Source organism: Ranitomeya imitator, chromosome 1, assembly GCF_032444005.1.
Source record: "Ranitomeya imitator isolate aRanImi1 chromosome 1, aRanImi1.pri, whole genome shotgun sequence".
NCBI classification, from domain to species: domain Eukaryota; kingdom Metazoa; phylum Chordata; class Amphibia; order Anura; family Dendrobatidae; genus Ranitomeya; species Ranitomeya imitator.
The window spans coordinates 351,484,514-351,507,122 of record NC_091282.1 but is presented as its reverse complement, the minus strand read 5'-3'; the positions used below and the strand labels follow the sequence as shown (position 1 = coordinate 351,507,122).

The 22,609-nt window shown below is 43.8% G+C and overlaps 1 protein-coding gene across 4 annotated transcripts in view; it reads right to left on the bottom strand.

The window, feature by feature from the left end:
* Positions 1 to 15,800, bottom strand: part of MORC2 (MORC family CW-type zinc finger 2) — a 200,292-nt gene extending 184,492 nt beyond the window's left edge. For 2 of the 4 annotated variants that reach the window (XM_069760271.1, XM_069760281.1), the window contains exons 1-2: positions 15,622 to 15,800; positions 13,192 to 13,452 (exon numbers count right to left, since the gene is read on the bottom strand). In XM_069760271.1, the coding sequence (XP_069616372.1) occupies positions 13,192 to 13,259 (68 nt within the window). In that variant the 5' untranslated portion in view covers positions 13,260 to 13,452; positions 15,622 to 15,800. Of the gene's footprint in view, positions 1 to 13,191; positions 13,453 to 15,355; positions 15,503 to 15,621 lie in introns of those variants that run through there. The other 2 variants (XM_069760277.1, XM_069760286.1) reach the window with 1 other exon arrangement.
* Positions 15,801 to 22,609: the final 6,809 nt, after the last annotated feature.

Sequence of the window (22,609 nt, the reverse complement as noted above, 5' to 3'; positions counted from 1 at the left end):
GCAGCAGTTTCCCATGAGTTTACAGTTCAATGTAAACCTATGGGAAACAAAAATTGCTGTACACATGCTGCAGAAAAACTGCACGGAAACGCAGCGGTTTACATTCCGCAGCATGTCACTTCTTTCTGCGGATTCCGCAGCGGTTTTACAACTGCTCCAATAGAAAATCGCAGTTGTAAAACCGCAGTGAAATGCGCAGAAAAACCACGGTAAATCTGCGATAAATCCACAGCGGTTTAGCACTGCGGATTTATCAAATCCTCTGCGGAAAAAACCGCAGAGGACCAGAATACGTGTGCACATTCCTAACCCTAACCCTACCCCTAACCCTAGTTCTTACCCCAACATTAGTGGAACAAAACAAAAAAATAAATAATTATTTTTTTTTATTGTCCCTACCCATGGGGGTGACAAAGGGGGGGGGGGGGGTCATTTACTATTTTTTTTATTTTGATCACTGAGAGGTTATATCTCAGTGATCAAAACTCACTTTGGAACGAATCTGCCGGCCGGCAGATTCGGCGGGCGCACTGCATATGCGCCCGCCATTTTGGAAGATGGCGGCGCCCAGGAAAGAAGACGGACGGACCCCGGGAGGCTAGGTAAGTATAAGGGGGGGGGGAGATCAGGGCACGGGGGGGGGAGGCGACGGAGCACGGGGGGGGTGGATCGGAACACGGGGGGTGGATTGGAGCACGGGGTGGATTGGAACACGGGGTGGGGGATTGCTGTGCGGGGGGGTGGATCGGAGTGCGGGGGGGTTTGATTGGAGCACGGGGGGTGTGATTGGAGCACGGGGGGAGCGGACAGGAGGACGGGGGAGCGGAGCACAGGACGGAGGGGAGCGGACGACAGATCGGGGGGCTGGGGGGCGATCGGTGGGGTGGGGTGGGTGCACATAAGTGTTTCCAGCCATGGCCGATGATATTGCAGCATCGGCCATGGCTGGATTGTAATATTTCACCAGTTTTTTAGGTGAAATATTACAAATCGCTCTGATTGGCTGTTGAAAGTGAAACTGCCAATCAGAGCGATCGTAGCCACGGGGGGGTGAAGCCACCCCCTCTGGGCTAAACTACCACTCCCCCTGTCCCTGCAGGCCGGGTGAAATGGGAGTTAACCCTTTCACCCGATCTGCAGGGACGCGATCTTTCTGTGACACAGCATATGCGTCACAGGTCGGATTGGCACCGACTTTCATGACGCATACGCTGTGTCACAGGTCGGGAAGGGGTTAAAGAGGCTGGCATTCCTAAACCCTTTCTTCAAATTAAGATGCGCATAACCTCAAATTAAAGCCAAGAGTCTGACCTTATTTAAGCCCATATTGATTATATAACCATATTTTGAATATCTTTTGGTAAACAGCCAAAATGCCAAACCTTGTATCACTAACTGTAAGAATACGCAATTTAGGTATAAGGATACGTCAACTGGTGTCCAATTTCCTGCTACTATCAGAATCTCCAGTCCACCTACCACTTAACTAGAATGTTTTGCTCTCTTCCCCGGATTTAATTTTGTTCTCACCTATAGTCAAGCAGGGATATACAGTACAGAAAAAAAAAAAGTTTGGACACACCTTCTCATTTAAAGATTATTCTGTATTTTCATGACTATGAAAATTGTAAATTCACACTGAAGGCATCAAAACTATGAATTAACACATGTGGACTTATATACTTAAAGTGTGAAACAACTGAAATTATGTCTTATATTCTAGGTTCTTCAAAGTAGCCACCTTTTGTTTTGATGACTGCTTTGCACACTCTTGGCATTCTCTTGATGAGCTTCAAGAGGTAGTCACCGGGAATGGTTTTCACTTCACACTTGTGCCCTGTCACAATTAATAAATGCGATTTCTTGCCTTATAAGTGGGGTTGGGACCATGAGTTGTGTTGTTCAGAAGTCTGATGGATACACAGCTGATAGTCCTACTGAATAGACTGTTAGAATTTGTATTATGGCAAAAAAAAGCAGCCAAGTAAAGAAAAATGAGTGGCCATCATTATTTTAAGAAATTAAGGTCAGTCAGTCCGAACAATTGGGCAAACTTTGAAAGTGTCCCCAAGTGCAGTTGCAAAAACCATCAAGAGCTACAAAGAAACTGGCTCACATGAGGACCTTCCCAGGAAAGGAAGACCAAGAGTCACCTCTGCTTCTGAGGATAAGTTTATCCGAGTCACCAGCCTCAGAAATCGCAGGTTAACAGCAGCTCAGATTAGAGACCAGGTCAATGCCACACAAAGTTCTAGCAGCAGACACATCTCTACAACAACTGTTAAGAGGAGACTTTGTGCAGCAGGCCTTCATGGTAAAATAGCTGCTAGGAAAACACTGCTAAGGACAGGCAACAAGCAGAAGAAACTTGTTTGGGCTAAAGAACACAAGGAATGGACATTAGACCAGTGAAAATCTGTGCTTTGGTCTGAGGAGTCCAAATTTGAGATCTTTGGTTCCAACCAACCATGCCTTTGTGCGACGCAGAAAAGGTGAACGGATGGACTCTACATGCCTGGTTCCCACAGTGAAGCATGGAGAAGGAGGTGTGGGGGAGCTTTGCTGGTGGCAATGTTAGGGATTTATTCAAAATTGAAGGCTTACTGAACCAGCATAGCTACCACAGCATCTATTCCACCCCGTTTGCGTTTAGTTGGACCATTATTTTTCAACAGGACAATGACCCCAAACACACCTCCAGGCTGTGAAAGGGCTATTTGACAAAGAAAGAGAGAGTGGTGAGGTGCTATGCCAGATGACCTGGCCTCCACAGTCACCAGACCTGAACCCAATCGAGATGGTTTGGGGTGAGCTGGACCGCAGAGTGAAGGCAAAAGGGCCAACCAGTGCCAAGCACTGGGGCAGCACGGTGGCTTAGTGGTTAGCACTTCAGCCTTGCAGCGCTGAAGTCCTGGGTTCAATTCCCACCATGGACAACATCTGCAAAGAGTTTGTATGTGCTCTCCGTGTTTGCGTGGGTTTCCTCCGGGCACTCCGGTTTCCTCCCACATTCCAAAGACATACGGATAGGGAATTTAGATTGTGAGCCCCATTTGGGGACAGTGATGATAATGTCTATAAAGCGCTGTGGAATATGTTAGCGCTATATAAAAATAAAGATTATTATTATTAAGCATCCCTGGGAACTCCTTCAAGATTGTTGGAAGACCATTTCCGGTGACTGCCTCTTGAAGCTCATCAAGAGAATGCCAAGAGTGTGCAAAGCAGTCAAAGCAAAAAGGTAGCTACTTTGAAGAACCTAGAATATAAGCCATATTTTCAGTTGCTTCACACTTTTTTGTTAAGTATATAATTCCACATGTGTTAATTCATAGTTTTGATGCCTTCAGTGTGAATGTACAATTTTCATAGTCATGAAAATATAGAAAAATCTTTAAGGCTAGGTTCACATTGCGTTAGTGGGTGTCCACTAATGAAATCCGTTACATGGCGAAATTGGCGCAATTAACGCTATGTAACGGATCTGTTAGCGCACCCATTGACTGCAATGTGCTAACGGATCACTATCACTGCCGCTAGTTTCGGACGGACCTCGAACGCTGTTTGCAGCGTTCAGGGTTCGTTCTTCGCTAGCGCAGATCGGGCATCTGCGCTAGTGGGATTGCCAAACGCAATCCTTTTTGGACATTGCGTTAGCACAATCTGTTAGCGTATCCGCTAAACGGATTGCACTAACGCATGTGAACCTAGCCTAAATTAGAAGGTGTGTCCAAACTTTTGGTCTGTACTGTACCATAAGAGCAAGCACTTTTTTTTGATTGATAGGTTCCTGAGTATTCAGCATGTAATTGAGCTAAATTTCTTCCTTGTCAAGACTAATGTCACTATTGTGAAATCACATAAGAATTCTTGGTATCCACAGTTCTCCAGAACAAAACATTGTCCGAAGCTCATTGGTCTCACAGATCTATTGTTGGTCAAGCTGGAAAAAGACAATAAGAAATCATTTCCTTTCACCATATCTGCCCATTCCAAGCCATCCACATATACGGTACATCTTTGGTTCACTTTCAGCCACTACCTATTCGAACCGTACCTTGACAGAGATCTTGATGCATTAGTTCAAGGTTACACTTCACTTGGAAAAAAAAAGTTGTCACTTTAATGATAACATCCTCGGTGTTAAGGGGTCAGAGCAAACCAGCAAAGTACTGAAAGAATAACGACTATCAGGAGAATTAGTCTCTGGTTTCCTTGAGCATACTTTGCCCATAAAAACCTTGTCTGGTAAATGGCCATATGAGTCGCCCTCCAAATTTTAAGACAGGAGTAAAGTGGTACATAATAGTGATGAGCGAATATACTCGTTACTCGAGATTTCCCGAGCACGCTCGGGTGTCCTCCGAGTATTTTTTAGTGCTTGGAAATTTAGTTTTTATTGCTGCAGCTGAATGATTTACATCTGATAGCCAGCATAAGTACATGTGTGGGTTGCCTGGTTGCTAGGGAATCCCCACATGTATTTATGCTGACTAACAGATGTAAATCATTCAGCTGCGGCAATAAAAACTAAACCTCCGAGCACTAAAAAAAATACTCGGAGGACACCAGAGCGTGCTCGGGAAATCTCGAGTAACGAGTATATTTGCTCATCACTAGAACAGAAGAATTTGGCAGCTACTAGTTGCTAAGGCCAATAGGAGTTTAATATCCATATACAAAGCCCTTTTTGCAATGGATATCTGCCAAGAAATCCAGAAATAAAGGACATCTTTTACCCATTAAGGCTAGTGTCCCATTTCTCTTGAGTTTGCCCAAGTATGATGTACCGGTTCTTGTATTGAAGTGTTTTAATCAAGATATAGTAAGAGGAGTTCTGTCCACCGACTCAGTCCTTTTCAGTACTATGTACGCCTTTCTGCTGCAAACAAAAAGGAGTGAAATTCTTTGCCAAAAGATTTCTTGAAGCTATTTCTCAAAGAAGCTGTTCATGTCTCCCCATTTTCCGGTATTCGGCCAACCAGCCTAATGTTATTCGCCAACTCATCCACCTTAATCAGCAGTGCAGCCACACAGTCTGCATATCACCACGAACAGGGGGCATGGCATCCTCCAGCTCACTAATTCTCCCCTCCACAGGCGTGGTGCTATCAGGCACTTTTTGGACATCATGTCAGATTATGGAGATTGTTTTCCGAATGTGACCTGGCACAAAAGGGCCTTCAGTATGTGATCAGTGAGCATATTGCTGTAATCTGGCAGTAATATCCCCATTGACACCCTTTTGTCTCCTCCCACAGGATGCACAGGCACCATCTTGGACTCCTGCCTGTGTCTCTACATCTTTCTCCATCTTTTTGCTGTGGATCATAATATCCCCACCACACTGAACATGGGCACATGTTACCGGAGATCTCCTGCACCGCTGCAACAGCCCTTTGATTACAGGGATGCCGGCTACAGGAGCTCACTAAATGGCTGCTTTAGGACCCAGGGGAGCACTCGCTGTTGTATGGAACTCTGGTGGAGAAACACCTATCTCTGCAGAGCAGTTGGACTACAAACACCTTGATTACCCACATAGGAGGGTGTGCAGTACTGCCGGTAAGTATTTTTTCCATGAGCCCACTCTGCATCTTTTTTCCTGTCTCTCTGCTCAGATTGAGAGAGCCCAAAATGGCTACCCTTTCCTCAGACAGTGACAGTGGACCGAGCCCACCCCCCTCTCAAAGGGGAAAATGCAGACAGCAGCAGCCCTGCTGCCTTCTCTCGCCATCCAGGTGACAGAGCATTGATGCAGTGGGAGAAGGGATTTCTTTCCAGGATAACTACTACAGAATTCCAAGAGCTCTGAACGAACATGTCCTCTAGGCACTCGAACATGGCCACATCCCAGGACAATAGGAGTTTGTCAAGAATTGACAGTCAAATGCCAAAACTGCTTCAAAGGAACGGGTTTTAGGCTTCATCTTACAAGCTTGTTCCATATTTCATCATACCAATCAAGGCATTGAAAATGAGCCCAGTTATATTCGCCCAGTTATATTCCATATACCCATTCTCTGCAATAGTTTAGAAATCACATCGGTGTCCTTAGATCATCAATAGGTTTTCTTATAAAAATAAAAAAAATCAAGACACCTTATTCCTCTTGAGAAGTAAAAGTAAAGTTCTGGATTAAAAAAAAAAAAAAAAAACAACACTTCTTATTGACCAAAACAGTCTTGAGAACAGATGTTGGATTTTTAAGGCCAGTTTCACACTTCTGAGTATGGATCTCCCATGTGTCTTCTGAGCTGAACTCAACAGCCTCATATTGAAAATGTCAAGTACTCAATATAATGAACGGCCGGCGCTTCTTTACCAGGCAACCAAATGCCCTCTCCACAAGACCCAATCTTGGCAGTGTCCACCCTGCAACCAAGGATACCTCTTCATCTCGCCTCAGCCAGAGAAATCATGTTGCATGCAAATGTTTTCAGACCAAGAAGTTAGCCAGAGCTTATTTAAAAAAGGAGCAATACTTCCCTTGCCAATTTAACATCACACCATTCCTTGATTCCTGTACTCTTTGCTGTTCTTGAACATGACTCTTGATCTAAGCCTGGCACTGACACTTGTTTAAGTTTGTAACTTAGCTCTTTTTTTTTTTTGTTGGCCTGTCACAATCAGACAGTTGTCCCAATGACAACTCTTGGTTCAATTTTTGATTACCCTAATATTAAATCAGGGATTCTGTTGACAATAAGTGGCTATACTGCGAACCATCACCTAAGCAAACTCTTGAAGCAAAGCCCATAGATGCCTGTAGGGGGTTAATGAAGACCAAGGGGTCTCAGACTCTGAACCCAGTTTCATGTGCATAAATTATATCACTTTAATGTAACCATAACAATAGAAATCTGTCTTTTGACATTACTTTGCAACAACAACGTCCAACATTAACCAAAAAGATTTAGCACGGCAGAGAAACTTTTTAACCGTATCCATCATTGGTCAGAATCTGTAACACTTGTTCAGGTCAGGTCATGAAAAAGGTGATGGGTAAGAATTCCCCATTAAAACAAAACCAAAAAAAAAATAAAAAAATAAAGAACCATCAAGGAATATTGCAAGAGATTTCTTTTCTAGCAGCACAGCCGATTTTAAATGTAATTTGTATCCTAGTTTTGAAAGTCAGCTAAGAAAGTAGGAATTAGTCCTACCGGTAATAGTGTTTCCATGAGTCGATCATGACAGCACCACCAGGAGGTTGCCCTTCATATCCTTGATAGGGACAGGAACATAGAAGAGGTTAAATAGCCCCTTCCCACCTACACCCTTGAGTGATTTTCCTAAGTACCACACCAGGATGGATGCAACGCAATTTTATTGAACTTCCTCTCCATACATGTTCATATCACACAGGAAATTCAAGGGAGGGTAAATAAGGGGTGCTGTAATGATGGACTCCTGGAAACGCTATTACCGGTAGGGTTAATTCCTACTTTCCAGGACGTCCCTCCTGACAGCACCACCAGGAGAAATACCAAATAACTCCTATTTAGGGTGTGATTACAGCTTGGAGGACATTCCTCCCAAAGACCATCTGTTGATTTGACAGAATGTCTAGCTTGTAGTGTTTACAAAAAGTATTTGAGTTAGACCAAGTTGCCGCCCCGCAAATTTGATCCATGGATGCACTCGCACTCTGCCCATGAAGCAGATATTGCGCTCAGTGAGTGAGCCATAAGATTCTCTGGAGGAGATTCACCGGCTAAAATATACGCGGCACAAATGGTAACTTTAATCCATCTGGCTAGAGTAGCTTTTGAGGCTTTTTTCCCCTCTGGTCTTCCCGGTCATCTGAATAAAGAGGTTTGAGTCCATTCTCCAGCCCTCTGTAAGTTTTAAATATTGTAGTACTGTTCATCCAAAGAATGAAGAGATCGTTCTTTGTCATTGTTGTAGTTCTGGCAGAACGCAGGTAATACAATTTCTTGATTTCTGTGAAAATCAGTCACTACCTTGGGGAGAAACGCAGGATCCAACTTTAGGATAATACAACCTTCCTGGATTTTTAAGTATGGGTCAGTTATGGACAGGGCTTGGATTTCACCTATTCGCCTTGCTGACGTTATTGCGACTAGGAAGACAGTTTTGAATGTTACAGACCTAAGGTCTGCTTGATCTAGAGGTTCGTGTGGAGCTTTCCGTAGTTCATTTTGTCCCAAGCTGAGATTCCACGGGGGTATTGAACTACGTATTGTTGGCCTAATACGTTGCGCAACTTTAACCCTGCTGTTCTGTTGGTCAAAAATGACCGACTTTGAACTTCAATATTCTTTAAAATATTCAAGATGCGGCTCTGAAACCCGTGGCCGACCGACCCATCCTCATTTAAGTCAATCAACCACAAGTTTCAGAACCGCATCTTGAACACCCCAAAAAATACCAAAGTTCAAAATAGGTCTCCCCAGACCGAACAGAACAGCAGGGTTAATGAACCTTACTACCCAGGGATGATAGGCTAGTGGATAGTCATAAAAGGTGCCTAAAGCTGAAATTTGTACTGTTAATGTACTAGGTCTTTGAACCTTTTAGATGTACTGCTGTGATGGATTTCACAGTGCATTCCGCCCAAGAGAATATTGATTCTGCTAGTCACTGCAGGTGATGGTGCCTCGGACCACCCTGATGAAGGATACCGTGGTTGAGTTGTCTGAGAAGATCCTGACATGACGCCCATGCACTTCTTCTTGGCATCTTTTCACTGCTTCCCAAACTGCTCTGAGTTCCCTGTAATTGGAGGAACTGTTGCGTACAGATGTGGGCCATGTTCCTTGAAGGTAACGTCCTTCTATGTGAGCTCCCCAGCCGCTTAAGCTTGCATCTGTGGTTACATTAATGCATGGAGACACTCTCCAGGGTCTCCCTTTTTTGAGGTTCCTTATGTTGACCAACCATGATAGGGATTGTTTTACCTCCCTGGGTAACAACATCTTGCTGTCCAACAAATTTTCTTGCCATCCCATACTGAAAGGACCTTCCTTTGAAGGGTTCTTGAATGAAATGGACTCCCCTGTACGCTGGGGATACATGAGGTCATAAGACCTAGAATCCTCATGGCTCTTCTGAGGGATATGTGTCATTATCACCTGTTTCATTATCACCTGAAATTCTTGTTTGATTGTTCGTTGTTTTTGGTCTGGTAGGAAAGAGTATTCCCGTTCGGAGTCTAGCAGTACTCCCAGGAATATTTTCTCTCTTTCTGGTCTGAGACTTGATTTTTTTTAAATTTATTATCCACCCCAGATACTTCAGGAGTGACGTGGTCATTGTTAAAGATTCTTCCATCTGATGTGGCGAATCTGCTATCAACAACAGATCGTTAAGGTATGGGACGATGAGAACATTCTTTTCTCTCAAGTAAGCCATGACCTCTCATGAGTTGTGAATATCCGTGGAGCCGAAGCGAGAACGAACGGTAGGCACCGAAATTGGATACAATGTATTTCCTCGTGGTCCTTTATTGCAAATCTGAGGAATTTCTGGTGCGAGGCATGGATAGGTATGTGATAATACGCATGTTTGAGATCTAGTGTGCACATTACCGAGTTATTTTTTATTAAAGGTATAATTGATCGGAGAGACTCCATCTTGAAGCGTTTGTAAGCTATCCACTGATTTAATGGTTTTAAGTTTATTATCGTACGGTATTCTCCTCAGTTTTGTTATGGAGAGCAGGCTGAAGTAATGTCCATGAAACCGCTGGTGATGGGGTACCGGAACTATGACCTGCAGTTCTGAAAGCTCCTGTATATCTGTTAACAGTCTTTGATGGACTGCTGGCGACTTGGTACGTGTTAGGCAGTACCTTTTGGGGAGGGGGGGGGGTAGTTGAGTGAATGCTATTCTGTACCCCTGGGCGACTGTAGGATCCACTGATTTTGTGTGAAATCATGCCAGCCCTCCAGGAAGTACTGCAGTCTCCCTCCTATATTGTTGGCATCATTGTCTGCCGAGTCCCGACGATTGGTCTCGAAAGGAACCTCTACCCCTGCCGCCTTTAGGGTAGCTCCATCTGCCGGACTTCCCTTTCCCTTTATAGTCCTGTCTATGGTGGGAGCTAGTTTTCAGAAAGAATGGCATCTTTGGCTTTTCTTCGGGAAAGCCCTTCTTTTTATCAGATGCTTTCTCAAGCAGCTCATCCAAGACGAGACCAAAAACATGAGAACCTGAGAACGGAATCAAACAAAGTTTGTTTTTCGACTGAGTATCTCCCTTCCAAGATCTTATCCACAGGGCCCGCCTTGCCGCATTTGACAGAGCATTATTTCTACCTGCAAAACGCACTGACTCTGCTGAAGCATCTGCCATGAAATCAGTCGCCATTCTTAGTATTGATAGTGATTTCAGAATTTCTTCCCTGGGAGTCCTGTCTTTCATGTGCCCTTCCAGCTCATCTACCCAGAGACTCATGGATCTTGCTACAGAGGTAGCCGCTATGCTTGTTTTCATAATGGCAGCCGATGACTCCCAGGCTTTTTTAAGGAGCTCTTCCAACGTTTTATCCATCGGGTCTTTTAAACCAGATGAGTCTTCGAAAGGAATACAGTAGATGTTTTCCTTCAGACTTTAGCTACCGGAATGTCGATCTTTGTTACGGACTCCCAGTTTCTTCCGGATCGAAGGGAAGACGGTACTTGAAGTCCCTCGAGACTACTAGCTTTTTTCCCACATCTTCCCATTCTTCCATATCATTGCCGTTATATGGTTAACTGGAAATACTCTGTTTCTGCGCATTCTCAGGCCGCCGAACATCTCGTCCTGAACCGATAGTGGTTCAGTGGAGTCCTCTACTTTCATGGTACTCCTAAATGCTTTTAGGAGCATGTCTGTGTTTTCAGACGAGAAAAGGTATCTTTTGCGTTCCTCCGGTAATACTACCGAAGAATTGTCACCTTCACCCGAGTCCGGGTCGGAATACCTAGATAACTCTCCCTCTTCCGAACTCAGGTCCACATACCATCTGGGCCTTTTTGGGTGAGGGGATTGGGGTGGCACTCATGTTGAAACAGTAGCCTGGACTTAATCATTAATCATGGTTTTTATGTTAGTTAATAATGAAGCCTGCTCATCCTTGAGCAGTTTAGCGATGCACGATTCACATAGCTTCTTGTTATGACCCTCTGGGAGTCTGGCGGTACATAACAGACATTTGCTAGTCTTCCTTTTAGTGGTTGTAGCAGACCGTTTAGGAATGTCTTTGTCCTAAAATATAATGTAGAAAGAAGGCCCTGTAGCTATTGAATCTAAAGTCCTGCTAAGTACCTCCCCACCACGTTTATTCACATGGTCCGTGGGCAGCTCTAGGGACTGGATGTCTGGACGGCTAGCATCTTCCTAAGTCAGGTGTGCTGTCAACTGTCCGTCATTAAGTAGTCAGTCTTACCTGACTTCAAAACATCTGATTCGTCCTCCTTCCGAGCTCAGCTGCTGCCAATTTTCGGTGTTTGCAGGTCCCCGATGTACTGCGCATGAGTCATCTGGAACGCACGCTGACCAGCCTGGGACCATCTGCTTCCGGCGCCATCGTGCCCCAGACACTTCTCCCTGTCGTGCCAACGTGCCCCAGCCCTCCGGGACACCGGAAACTGCAGGCGCTGCAAACTCTGGGAATTTGGCCACGCCACCAAGTAGTCACCAGCGCGCTCCCCGATGACGTGAAGAGCCGGACGTCTGGGGAGACGCCGCCTCCAAGCGGGGACAGCCCAGATCGGATGCACGGACTGGGGAATCAGCAACCGGAGACCGCTGCAGCAGCCGCTGCCCAGAGCCCTTTGTGAAGGGATGAGGCAGCTAACGGGAGCCCACACCTCAACCCATATCGCGTGAGGGACCTCCATCAGTTTCCTGCGATATGATGGAGTCCTCGACCACTGGGACTCCCCCGGCCCAGAGCCCCCTCTCGTGAGGATATGGCCGCACTCGGGAGCTGCTGCTCAACCAAATCTGACACCCAGCATCAGGTAAACTCAGATTCTTCTGGAGAACACTCTCCTGTGTCTGTCCCTGATAGGGACAGGAAAACACTGACGGGTGGAGGGGCTATTTAACCTCTTCTGTGTTCCTGTCCCTATCAAGGATATGAAAGGCAACCTCCTGGTGGTGCTGTCAGGAGAAACGTCCTGGAAAGAATTGTTATATGGAATTATATAAAAGGTAATGCTGTTTCTTATTTGGCTATCCTTCTAAATCTCGGACAAAAATATGGTGAAAAAAAAAAAAATTGGAACTACCACTAAATTTATACTGAGTTTGACACATACAGAATGTAAAACACCCAATGTGTATATAAGAAGTAATGTTCTGTAAGCCACAAGTTTAAAAAAGTGTATCTTTTTATTGTCATCCTATAGGGCTAAACCTCACATTTCTAAGCAGAATCTCCAGTGAGTTTAGTACCAACGTTGCATATAAAAAAAAAAATCTGCAAGGATAATTTCCTTTAAATGTGAATTGTGTTACAGAAACCTCATTAATACGCACAGATTGTAAATTATTAGTTTGGAGCATACCCTTAGATATTGCATACCTACATGCATGCTGGGATTTTGTCTATGGTGAATAGGGAATGGCTTTTGGCCAATAGCTCTTTGAAGCTTATTACCACCTTGCCATAATAAATGAACTGTTTAGTGAGATTTTTTTTACCATATTAATGAAAAATGTCCTTATGTGTCAATAGTGTACCAAAGAAATAAATGGAACAAGATACTATAATATAGAAAGTATACAGAAATACAAACTTCAAATAATTTTAAAATTATAATCACTTCTATAGTATGCATAGAAATAATTTAAAAAATTTGATTGTAGCTCTACCATAAAGGGGTTCCCCCCCCCCCCCCCCAAGATTGACAAGTATTTCCTACTCAAAGGATGCCATTCTATTGAAAGTCAATAGTACTGACAATTACACCAACTCTAGTGAAAAGTATCGATCTTGCAACTTCCGCTTTAAACACATTGCTGGTGACAAAAATAAAATCAGGGATCAATTTAAGACTGCACTATTAGTGGTGATTATTAAATGCAGTCCAACTATTACCACAGTACTAAAGTTGTAAATGAATGAATGAATTCATTGAAATGCCAAAACACCAGGTAACCAAATTGATTTCTGATGTGTGCAGATAAAAAATAATTTGTCAGTAAGAAATATTTCCAGACATGAAAAATACTCACGAGTTAGTGTGAAGATATTCGAAGGTCAACTGAGCACGGTTTAAACTACTATAGTTTGTAAAGGCCATAACTGCAGCCCAATCACGACAAAATTGCCAAAATATAACAATCTGTCAATGGCTGGCTTTTTTAATGACACACTGAATTTTATGGCTCGATGAATGCTTTTTGTAGCTGGCAATGATTATTTCTCGTGTGTCACACTGTGTTCTAGACAAATTACATAATGGCCGATCTCCAGTGTCATCACTTCCTTGGTATCTGCAAAGATAAAAAAAAAAAAAATAATAATTCACTTTTTAAAAAAAAAAAAAATTGTGACACTTGTATGCTTCATGAAATGGTATAAAGCCTATTGTTTTAAACTAATTGTGCTAACCCAATGCTTGAGACATTGAGATGCACAACGGGCACGAAAGTCAGCAAAAAACATAAATGAAATAGGCATCACAAACTAGTTATGGGTCAATTGTGACCAATCCAGCCTAAAGAACAGGCTTTCTTCAGTGAATGATGCGAGTCAGCACCTCTCACAATAGTAGCTTGTTTCCTATAGATTTTTTGGCTGTTTCTTTATCAGCCTATAAATTATTCTGTCATGCCGTATATATTTCCCTTCCATATTCCATATGAGTGTTCCTTTCCATCTTGGCCAGATTCTCATGTTCCCCATAGTGGTTCGCTATGTTCATCCCCTCAGTTCTGCGCCTTACTACTCGTTATATTCAGAGCTCTTCTTACTTTTTTGTCTGACCAGCCGGCTTGGGACCGCGCATGCGCAACGCGATCCAAACAGAGATCGCGGTGTGCGCACGCGCAGTGTGCCCTATGGACGCTGTGCTCTTTCCGGTATCTTGCCGGTTTACCCGACGGGGCGCATGTGGCTCTCCCTTCCTCCTGCTCTTCCTGGTCACATACGATGCTCCACACACAGCGGTATGTAATGATTACGAGTTTATGTTCTATTTATACCTGTCTAATACGCCTTTAATCACTTCCCCTGACGAAGCTGCTGCGGCAGCGATACGCGTGGGGCCTGCTTTCACCATACCCCCGCTATCTCTCTGGGCTATTTGGCCGGCTCCTCCATTTGCCACATGGAGACCTATCCTGGTTTATAACCCTGTACCACCAATGCTGCTGCTTTCCATCAGCTCTATTTACCGCTGTCATCTGACTATGGACAGGTTGTATACACTTTGACTGCTCTGGGTATTACTACCTAAACTGGATTACGTTGTACACACACATAGGCAGTGAGGGTACCTGTCCTGATTGGCGGCCTTTCTGGATACACTTTAGTGTGTGGCAGCTAGTGTGGTTTACTCCTTGGGTTACTCCATGCGGGTTCTTTCATATAGAGCATTTTTAGGTTCATTTGGAGATGTTCATGTGGCCGTTGGCATATTGATGAGGCTTCTATTTGCCTTGGGGTATGGTGTATGTATAGATGTGTATATCATGTTTTAAATGTTTTTAATATGTTTTTTGAGGTGTAATAAAGGTGTCTTTTGATATTTACAATTATATGGTTTTTTCATTTTCTTGTGCGGTTGTGCATACCATATGAGTCTGTCCTTTCTCTCGATTTTGACCTATTGTGACATACAGACTTGGCTTTGCACCCCCTTATGCTTATTAGCTAACATATGATACTAGTGCGCCCCCATCTTTTCCTCATTTGCGTGCGAGTCAGCACCTCGACAATAGCCACTTGAAGTTTCTGAATATCGCTCAGTGGATGCCGAGGGAAATAAAAACCCGGCTGACCCCGGAAATGGTCTGTGAAAGGTTGGCCGTTTTTTGCCGCCATCAGGCTGTGTGTGCGCACATTAAATAGGGATCCTAAAGAGCCAGCTCTATTTAGTGAACCAAGCCAAATGATCCACCTACTCCAAAACTACCAGACCGCCCATCGCTATCACGCATGTCCCTTGTTAAGTGAAGTATGCATGCACGATACCTGGAACATGACTTGCCTCCCCTCCCCCGAGCAGCCCCATACCTGATATAGCGATGAGAGGCACCACACAACCCCATATACCCTACTCCCAACCCTGCCTGGCACAAGTTCCATTAGTGATCTTTCCCATCCCATAATTAAGCCTCTTTAAATTAAACATGAGACTAAATGACCACGTGACTCTGGCTACAGTACACCCACCTTCTACCACACGAGGCTGCCACAGGTTAGCTAGCAAGCAGTCCTGCCGAGAGCAGCTAACCTCTACGAAGCATGCTTCTCCTCACTCGCAGTCACCAGCCCTAAGTAGCTGACTCTCACACCGCTCAGTTTCCGGCGCGAGCACCCGCCCCTTCCGCAGTGCGCAAAGCTTGCCAGTTGCCGCCCAAATCCCAATGCTCGCGAGCGCGCATCCGTTAGAAGACGGCAGGATCGCACTGGGCTGAAGAGAACATAGAGACACGCACCTATGGCGGTCCTCGCTTATCACCGGGCTCTTAGGCGGATGGAGCTCAGTTCCTGAGGGAAGGACAGACGGGAATCTTGAAGAAGCACTTCGCCGTCTCCAGACAACGTGTCTTTACGAACTGTGAAGAAAAGCCCGGGAGTGCGCCAAGAGCCGCGTCACCGGGACTAGACCACGCCCAGTAGGACACGTGACGCTGAAGACCCTACCTCCTGATTGGAGGAGGGCTAGGCTTAGCGCGCGCTCTATGGGGCGGGTTGGAGGCGCGCTCTTGCCTCGCGTCTCCCCAGAGCAGTGTGAGGGCTGTAACGGGCAGAGCGGGGCTGGCGCGAGCGGCGTGTGGCGGAGGTTCCCGTGCTGCTGTCTGTGTATACGTTATAGGTGCGGTTTCCATGAGGTGATTTCACTACCGACGTTTGTGTTTGGTTGTTGGTTACGGGGCTATCTTCCTGTGCGAAGGACCGTCTGTCTATACGGCAAATATGGCCGCGGCTGCAGAAGTGAGGGGAGTGGTTATCGTGTGTGACGCTAGGCAAGGAGCCTTTCCTGAGAAGGTGGGCAGTGACTCGGCTTCACCAGCCTTTGTCTCCCGTAGCTGTGAGTAGGTGGCTTTACTGTGGTGATTGAAGGTTTCAGGTTGGGTTCTGTTAATTCGGATTAGAGCAGATGTATGTGGTGTTACTTCAAGCCCTTTCTTCTGAAACAAATGCAGGGCAGGCACGGGTTTATTGGCCAGAAGCGCACCTCACAGAGAAGGAAGTGGAAACGACCATTTGAGAGCAAGACTGCCTATATTTTACCTGGCATCCAGCAAATGTGGAAGAATGCCTCCTTGCAGCACAAATGCCTTTTCTTGAAGTGCTATCGAAGTCTGCAGCTCAAGAAACATACATGGCTTTGGAAGAATCAGAACAAAGGTTGTTGCCTGGTCTCAAGGATGAGGTTTTAGGAAAACGTAGTCACATGGACCAATACTGAATGATAGAAACACTCCAAAATCTAACAAAACATGGAATAATGAAACAAATTACTAGTCATTTTCTATTGGCGCTAAAATGTCTGGGCCACTTATTAGTCTTCGAGTCTGAAACAGGTCATTAGCCTTAATTTAGTAGTTTCTCACACGCTCCCTTATAGGGTTAATCTAAAATTCTCTTGAGCAGCTCACAATTTTGCAGGCTCCTTATCATCTGGCAGTACGGGTTCTCCTTGTGTGACAACCTTAATATTAGAACTATAAAGCCCATCATAAGTTCGACTGTAACACATTCGGCACTGAGGTTTGATATGGAGTGTACACTGCTATCACTGTATTTGCATCTAGAGAAATGACACTTGAACAAGAACGAGGCTCGGGGCAATAAGAGCCATGAAGCTTGTTTTCGGGAAAGGAGAAGACCCTGCATGGAAATCGATAGGTTGGAGAGAGCTAAGTGGGATTTTAGGAGTCTACTCATTTCCTGAAATATAACTATTTCACATGCTTGGCCAGGATCTGATGATTTGTCTGTGATTTATCTCTTTGGAATCAAGCTGTACACTGAGTAAGATAAAAGCTTAACAGTAGGAAATTGCAGATAGAAAAAGCAAGTCAACTGCAAACTTGATACTTTCCATGCTGATTAAAGCAAATAGCTTGAATACCCCTTTAAGGCCTCAATATTCGGGAAGTTATTTTAAAACTATTTTACAGGAACGTCAACATTTTTTCTAGATACATATTTTAATGTCTCAAACACTTTTGTTCTATTTGCTAGCACTGTACAGCCCTTTCACATGACTAGTTTATTAACAGAAGCTTCCTGGAGGATTGTTCTGTTGACACAAGAGAAAGGGCTGGCAAAAAGAAAGTAGAGTAAAGGTACCGTCACACTCAGCAACTTTGCAACGAGAACGACAACGATCCGTGACGTTGCAGCGTCCTGGATAGCGTTCTCGTTGTGTTTGACACGCAGCAGCGATCTGGATCCCGCTGTGCCATCGCTGGTCGGAGCTAGAAGTCCAGAACTTTATTTCGTTGTCAGGTCGGCGTGTATCGTCATGTTTGACATCAAAAGCAACAATGCCAGCAATGTTTTACATGGAGCTAACAACCAGCGAGAACGATAAGAGTCGTCGTTATGTCACTGGATCGCTCCTGCATCGTTCTGGAGTTGCTGTGTTTGACGTCTCTACAGCGACCTAAACAGTGACGCTCCAGCGATCGGCTCGTCTATATCCCTGCAGCGTCTGAGTGTGACGGTACCTTAACACATGACACATTGTGGAGATGAAGAGGATGGAGTGCTTTGCTTGAAGTCCTTCAAATGATTTCTTTCTGCAGCAAGTATATTTTGATGCTTGAGCCAAGATGCATAAATCGGTCAGGAACGTTTGTACAGTCTCTGACCTTTTGTGAGCTTAAATATGATTGCAGAACAATACATCCATGTAGTACTTGCATATAACTTCAAATTAATTATCCACAACCGAGTGGCCAGTTTAAGAAAACTAGATAATTGAAAAAAATTATCGAAAATCTTATTTGGACTCACAGAATTGTTATACCAAATACATGACAAATGCATGTTTAATTTATGAAAATGTCTGACAAACTGTATCTTTTAACCACTGAAGCTCTTTACACATTAATATATATTTTATGTTAACTTTTCGACCAACAGCCAAAAGTGTGAAATATCTTTCGTCCTTCAAAACTTCATTTCTACCAAGGCATAATTCTTGACTCACCTGATGTAAATTAAATTCTATGACTGCTTTGAATAATTGCAACTGCCAATGTGCAGTAAAATGTGAACTGCTGCATTTAGCAATCACCAGATGATCATTAAATGGTTCAAACATAAATATTTATTTGTAATGTGTATGGCTACTTTAAATCTTAAAGGAGAAGACAATACCACTAGAACTATATACTCTAAAACCTACCCAGCTGCCTGATTTGGTGGACAACTTCTACTTGTCTAGAAATGGACATATAAAAAAAATCCAAAACAATGCTAAGGGTCAGGAAAAGCATGGAATCGTGACATACATTTGAGGTAGATCCTCACGGTTAGTGTTTCTAAGAGAAACTGAAATTATATCCAATATAGCCCGTTTATGACAAGAGGAATAACCCCCAAGCATGGGGGAGGGTAACAGGTAAATTAGTGCTCAAAATATTATGGGGTATGTATACTGATTGACAGTTACAATAAAAGGAAAAGAGAAAGGTGTACTTTTATATAATGCACTGTTACTGTCAGATGTGAAGCTCCCACTGTCTGTGTTGACTTGAGTACAAATCTTCCGAGGTGTTGGAAAGAAGGTGCCCTGGTACACTGGTCACAGATTGAAGTGTGATCAATAGTGGTCCTTTTTTGGATGGTCCTACCTGGAGAGTTCAGCGGAGAGTGAAGCAAGTCTGAGAAAGCACCATAACCTTAGCTGTAAATAGATGAAAGCTAATGACTGATTTGAACTTGGAGAGGTGCGTGCCATTCGTAGTCTCTATGGATAGTCCGACCTGGAAAGTTCAGGGAGCTCCCTGATGAAAGCCGTATGCTTTCAAAACGCGTTGGATGAATATTGTTCCGTTACCAGCCTGACTTGAATTTGGAACTGAAGTGGCATCACCACGGTCTGGTAGCGGCACACCACTGCTAAAGTGAACCGGCAGTGATCCCTCCAGCGCATGCCACCGGCCAGGGCTGCGCTGTTAGGGTATGTGCACACGTCAGAAATTTTCCTGACATTTCTGCCAGAAATCCGTATGTGTTTTTACCGCGTTTTTGGTGCGTTTTTTTTTTTTTGTGCGTTTTTTCCCAAATGCATAGAATTGCGGGAAAATTGCAGAAAATCCGCAAAAAAAATGAACATGCTCATTTTTTTTACCGCGATGCGTTTTTTTCGCGGAAAAAGCGCATCCATGTGCACAAAACATGCAGAATGCATTCTAAATGATAGAATGCATAATGTATGCCTTTTTAATGAGTTTTTATAGCGTTTTTAGCGCAAAAAAACGCGAAAAAACCTGTACGTGTGCACATAGCCTTACTTTTGGATTACCGCCAAGCGAATTCACATTTCCAATTTGGCAGCCCTATGAGACCCAAACACAAGATCACCATACCATGGCCCTCTCCTTATCTCCTTTGAGGATTTACAAGAGATTTCAAATGGCACACACCTCTGGCAATTCAGAGCAGTCATTAGCTCTTATCTCATGCTCACAACTGAGGTTGCGGGGCTTCCCCGGACTTGCTGTATGCTCCGCTGAAGTTTCCAGGTCGGACTCTCCATACAGAGACTATGAATGGCACGCATCTTTTGCAGTTCAAAGCAGGCATTAGCTCTCATCTACTTACAGCTCAGGTGGTGCTTTCTCGGACTTGCTTCACACTGCTGAACTTTCCAGGTTGGACCATCCATACCTGGACCACTATTGATCACACTTCCATCTGTGACCAGTATACCGCGGCAACTTCTTTCTATCACCTCGGAAGATTTGTACTCAAGTCAACGCAGACAACAAGTGCTACACATCTCTTGACAGTAACGGCACATTAGGTAAAGGTCCACCTTTTTCTTTTCCCTTTATTGCAACTGTCAATCAGTATACGTACCCCATCATTTTTTGAGCACTAATTTTACCTGTTAAGGTACCTTCACACATAACGATATCATTAACGATATCGTTGCTTTTGGTGACGTTGCAACGATATTGTTAAGGAAATCGCTATGTGTGACAGCGACCAACGATCAGGCCCCTGCTGTGCCATCGTTGGTCGCTGAACAAAGTCCAGAACTTTATTTCGTCGCTGGATCTCACCGATCCAGCGATGTCTTCACTGGTAGCCAGGGTAAACATCGGGTAACTAAGCGCAGGGCCGCGCTTAGTAACCCGATGTTTACCCTGGTTACCATCCTAAAAGTAAAAAAAACAAACAGTACATACTTACCTACCGCTGTCTGTCCCCGGCGCTGTGCTCTGCACTCCTCCTGTACTGGCTGTGAGCGTCGGTCAGCCGGAAAGCAGAGCGGTGACGTCACCGCTCTGCTTTCCGGCCGCTGTGCTCACAGCCAGTACAGGAGGAGTGCAGAGAAGCAGAGCGCCGGGGACAGACAGCGGTAGGTAAGTATGTATTGTTTGTTTTTTTAACTTTTGGGATGGTAACCAGGGTAAACATCGGGTTACTAAGCGCGGCCCTGCGCTTAGTTACCCGATGTTTACCCTGGTTACCGGCATCGTTGGTCGCTGGAGAGCAGTCTGTGTGACAGCTCTCCAGCGACCAAACAGCGACGCTGCAGCGATCCGGATCGTTGTCGGTATCGCTGCAGCGTCGCTTAATGTGAAGGGGCCTTTACCCTCCACCAGTCTTGGGGTTATTCCTCTGGTCATCACACAGGATATATCTGATAAAATTTGTTTGTCTTGGAGACACTGATCCTGCTATTGCAAGCTGTACATATGTGTTGCCTACTTTGTCCTTTGTCACCTCATACCATACTGATTTTGTCATATAAAAAAAACTAACACCTAAGAAACATAACATGTATGACATGGTAAAAAGGAGACTCCCATTTATGGAATCCTTTTCTTTTACAAATAAGCAAAATCGGATGTCAGCAATTAGTTTTGAAGACTGGCAAAGTAAAGGCAAGGGATGTCTATTGCAAAAGATGACATTCAGTTCAGAGTCCTAGCCAAAATCATTTGCTTCAACTGAGGTTAATGTATTGTTTACTCACATGATTATTTTTTATTGTAGTTAGCACACATTATTGCATTTGATACCACTGAAATATAAATGGGAATTTACATACCATGGTTTTATTGAAAGGATAAAGTTTTTACAATTACTGCAGTAATAAAGGAACTCCAACACAAAATTGCTGAAAATGTCCCAGTAATTTGTCTTAAGTCTTTATTCTACTTTGTCAAAATTTTTAGGTTGGTGCTGGAAAACAAAATACTGCAAAATACGAATAATTCAAAATAGCGCTAATTCGTTTGTTTTTATCAAATTACAAAATGCAAGCTTAACAAAAGAGAAATCAAATCAATATTTGGTGTGAGCATACTGTACCTTGAAAACAAAAAAAACCCCTACACATTCTTCTAGATACACACAACATAGATCTGTGGATGTAGGCTTGCATAAATTCCGTCTCCATGTATTACCAGACAGACATGGTGTTTAGATCAAGGCAAGCCTCTATGTGGGGGAGGGGGGGAGCATATCACTTTGGAACTCATTGTTCTTGTTTACAATGAGGATTGTTCTTAATGACATAGGATGTATGTTTGGTTTTCTTTCTGCAGAATAAATTTGGACCCAATAAGACTCCACCCTTATGAGACTGCATTCTTATTGGGTACAAATTTATTCTGCAGAAAGACGACCAAACATACATCCAATGTCATTAAGAACAATCCTCATTGTAAACAAGAACAATGAGTTCCAAAGTGATATGCCCACACGCACACACACGCACAGAGGCTGGCCTTGATCTAAACACCATGTCTGTCTGGTAATACATGGAGACAGAATTTATGCAAGCCTACATCCACAGATCTGTGTTGTGTGTATCTAGAAGAATGTGTAGGTTTTTTTTGTTTTCAAGGTACAGTATGCTCACATCAAATATTGATTTGATTTCTCTTTTGTTAAGCTTGCATTTTGTAATTTGATAAAAACAAACGAATTGGCACTATTTTGAATTATTTGTATTTTGTTTTCCAGCACCTACCTATATGGATATGTATCTGCCCGTATTGCTCCGCAGTGAAGACACTATCACACTATTAATATTTCCCAACCTAATTTTCAAATGCAGACTTAAACTTGCAAGGAACCTTCACTCAATTGTTGCTTGTGGTCAATTATTATTTCGCTTTCCAGCATTTTTGTGAACAAACTGCATTCTGTTATAGCCAGATCTTTCAAATTTTGACTTATCAGTCCAGAGCGCTTGTGACATTTTTTTCCACCACTGTTCCCATG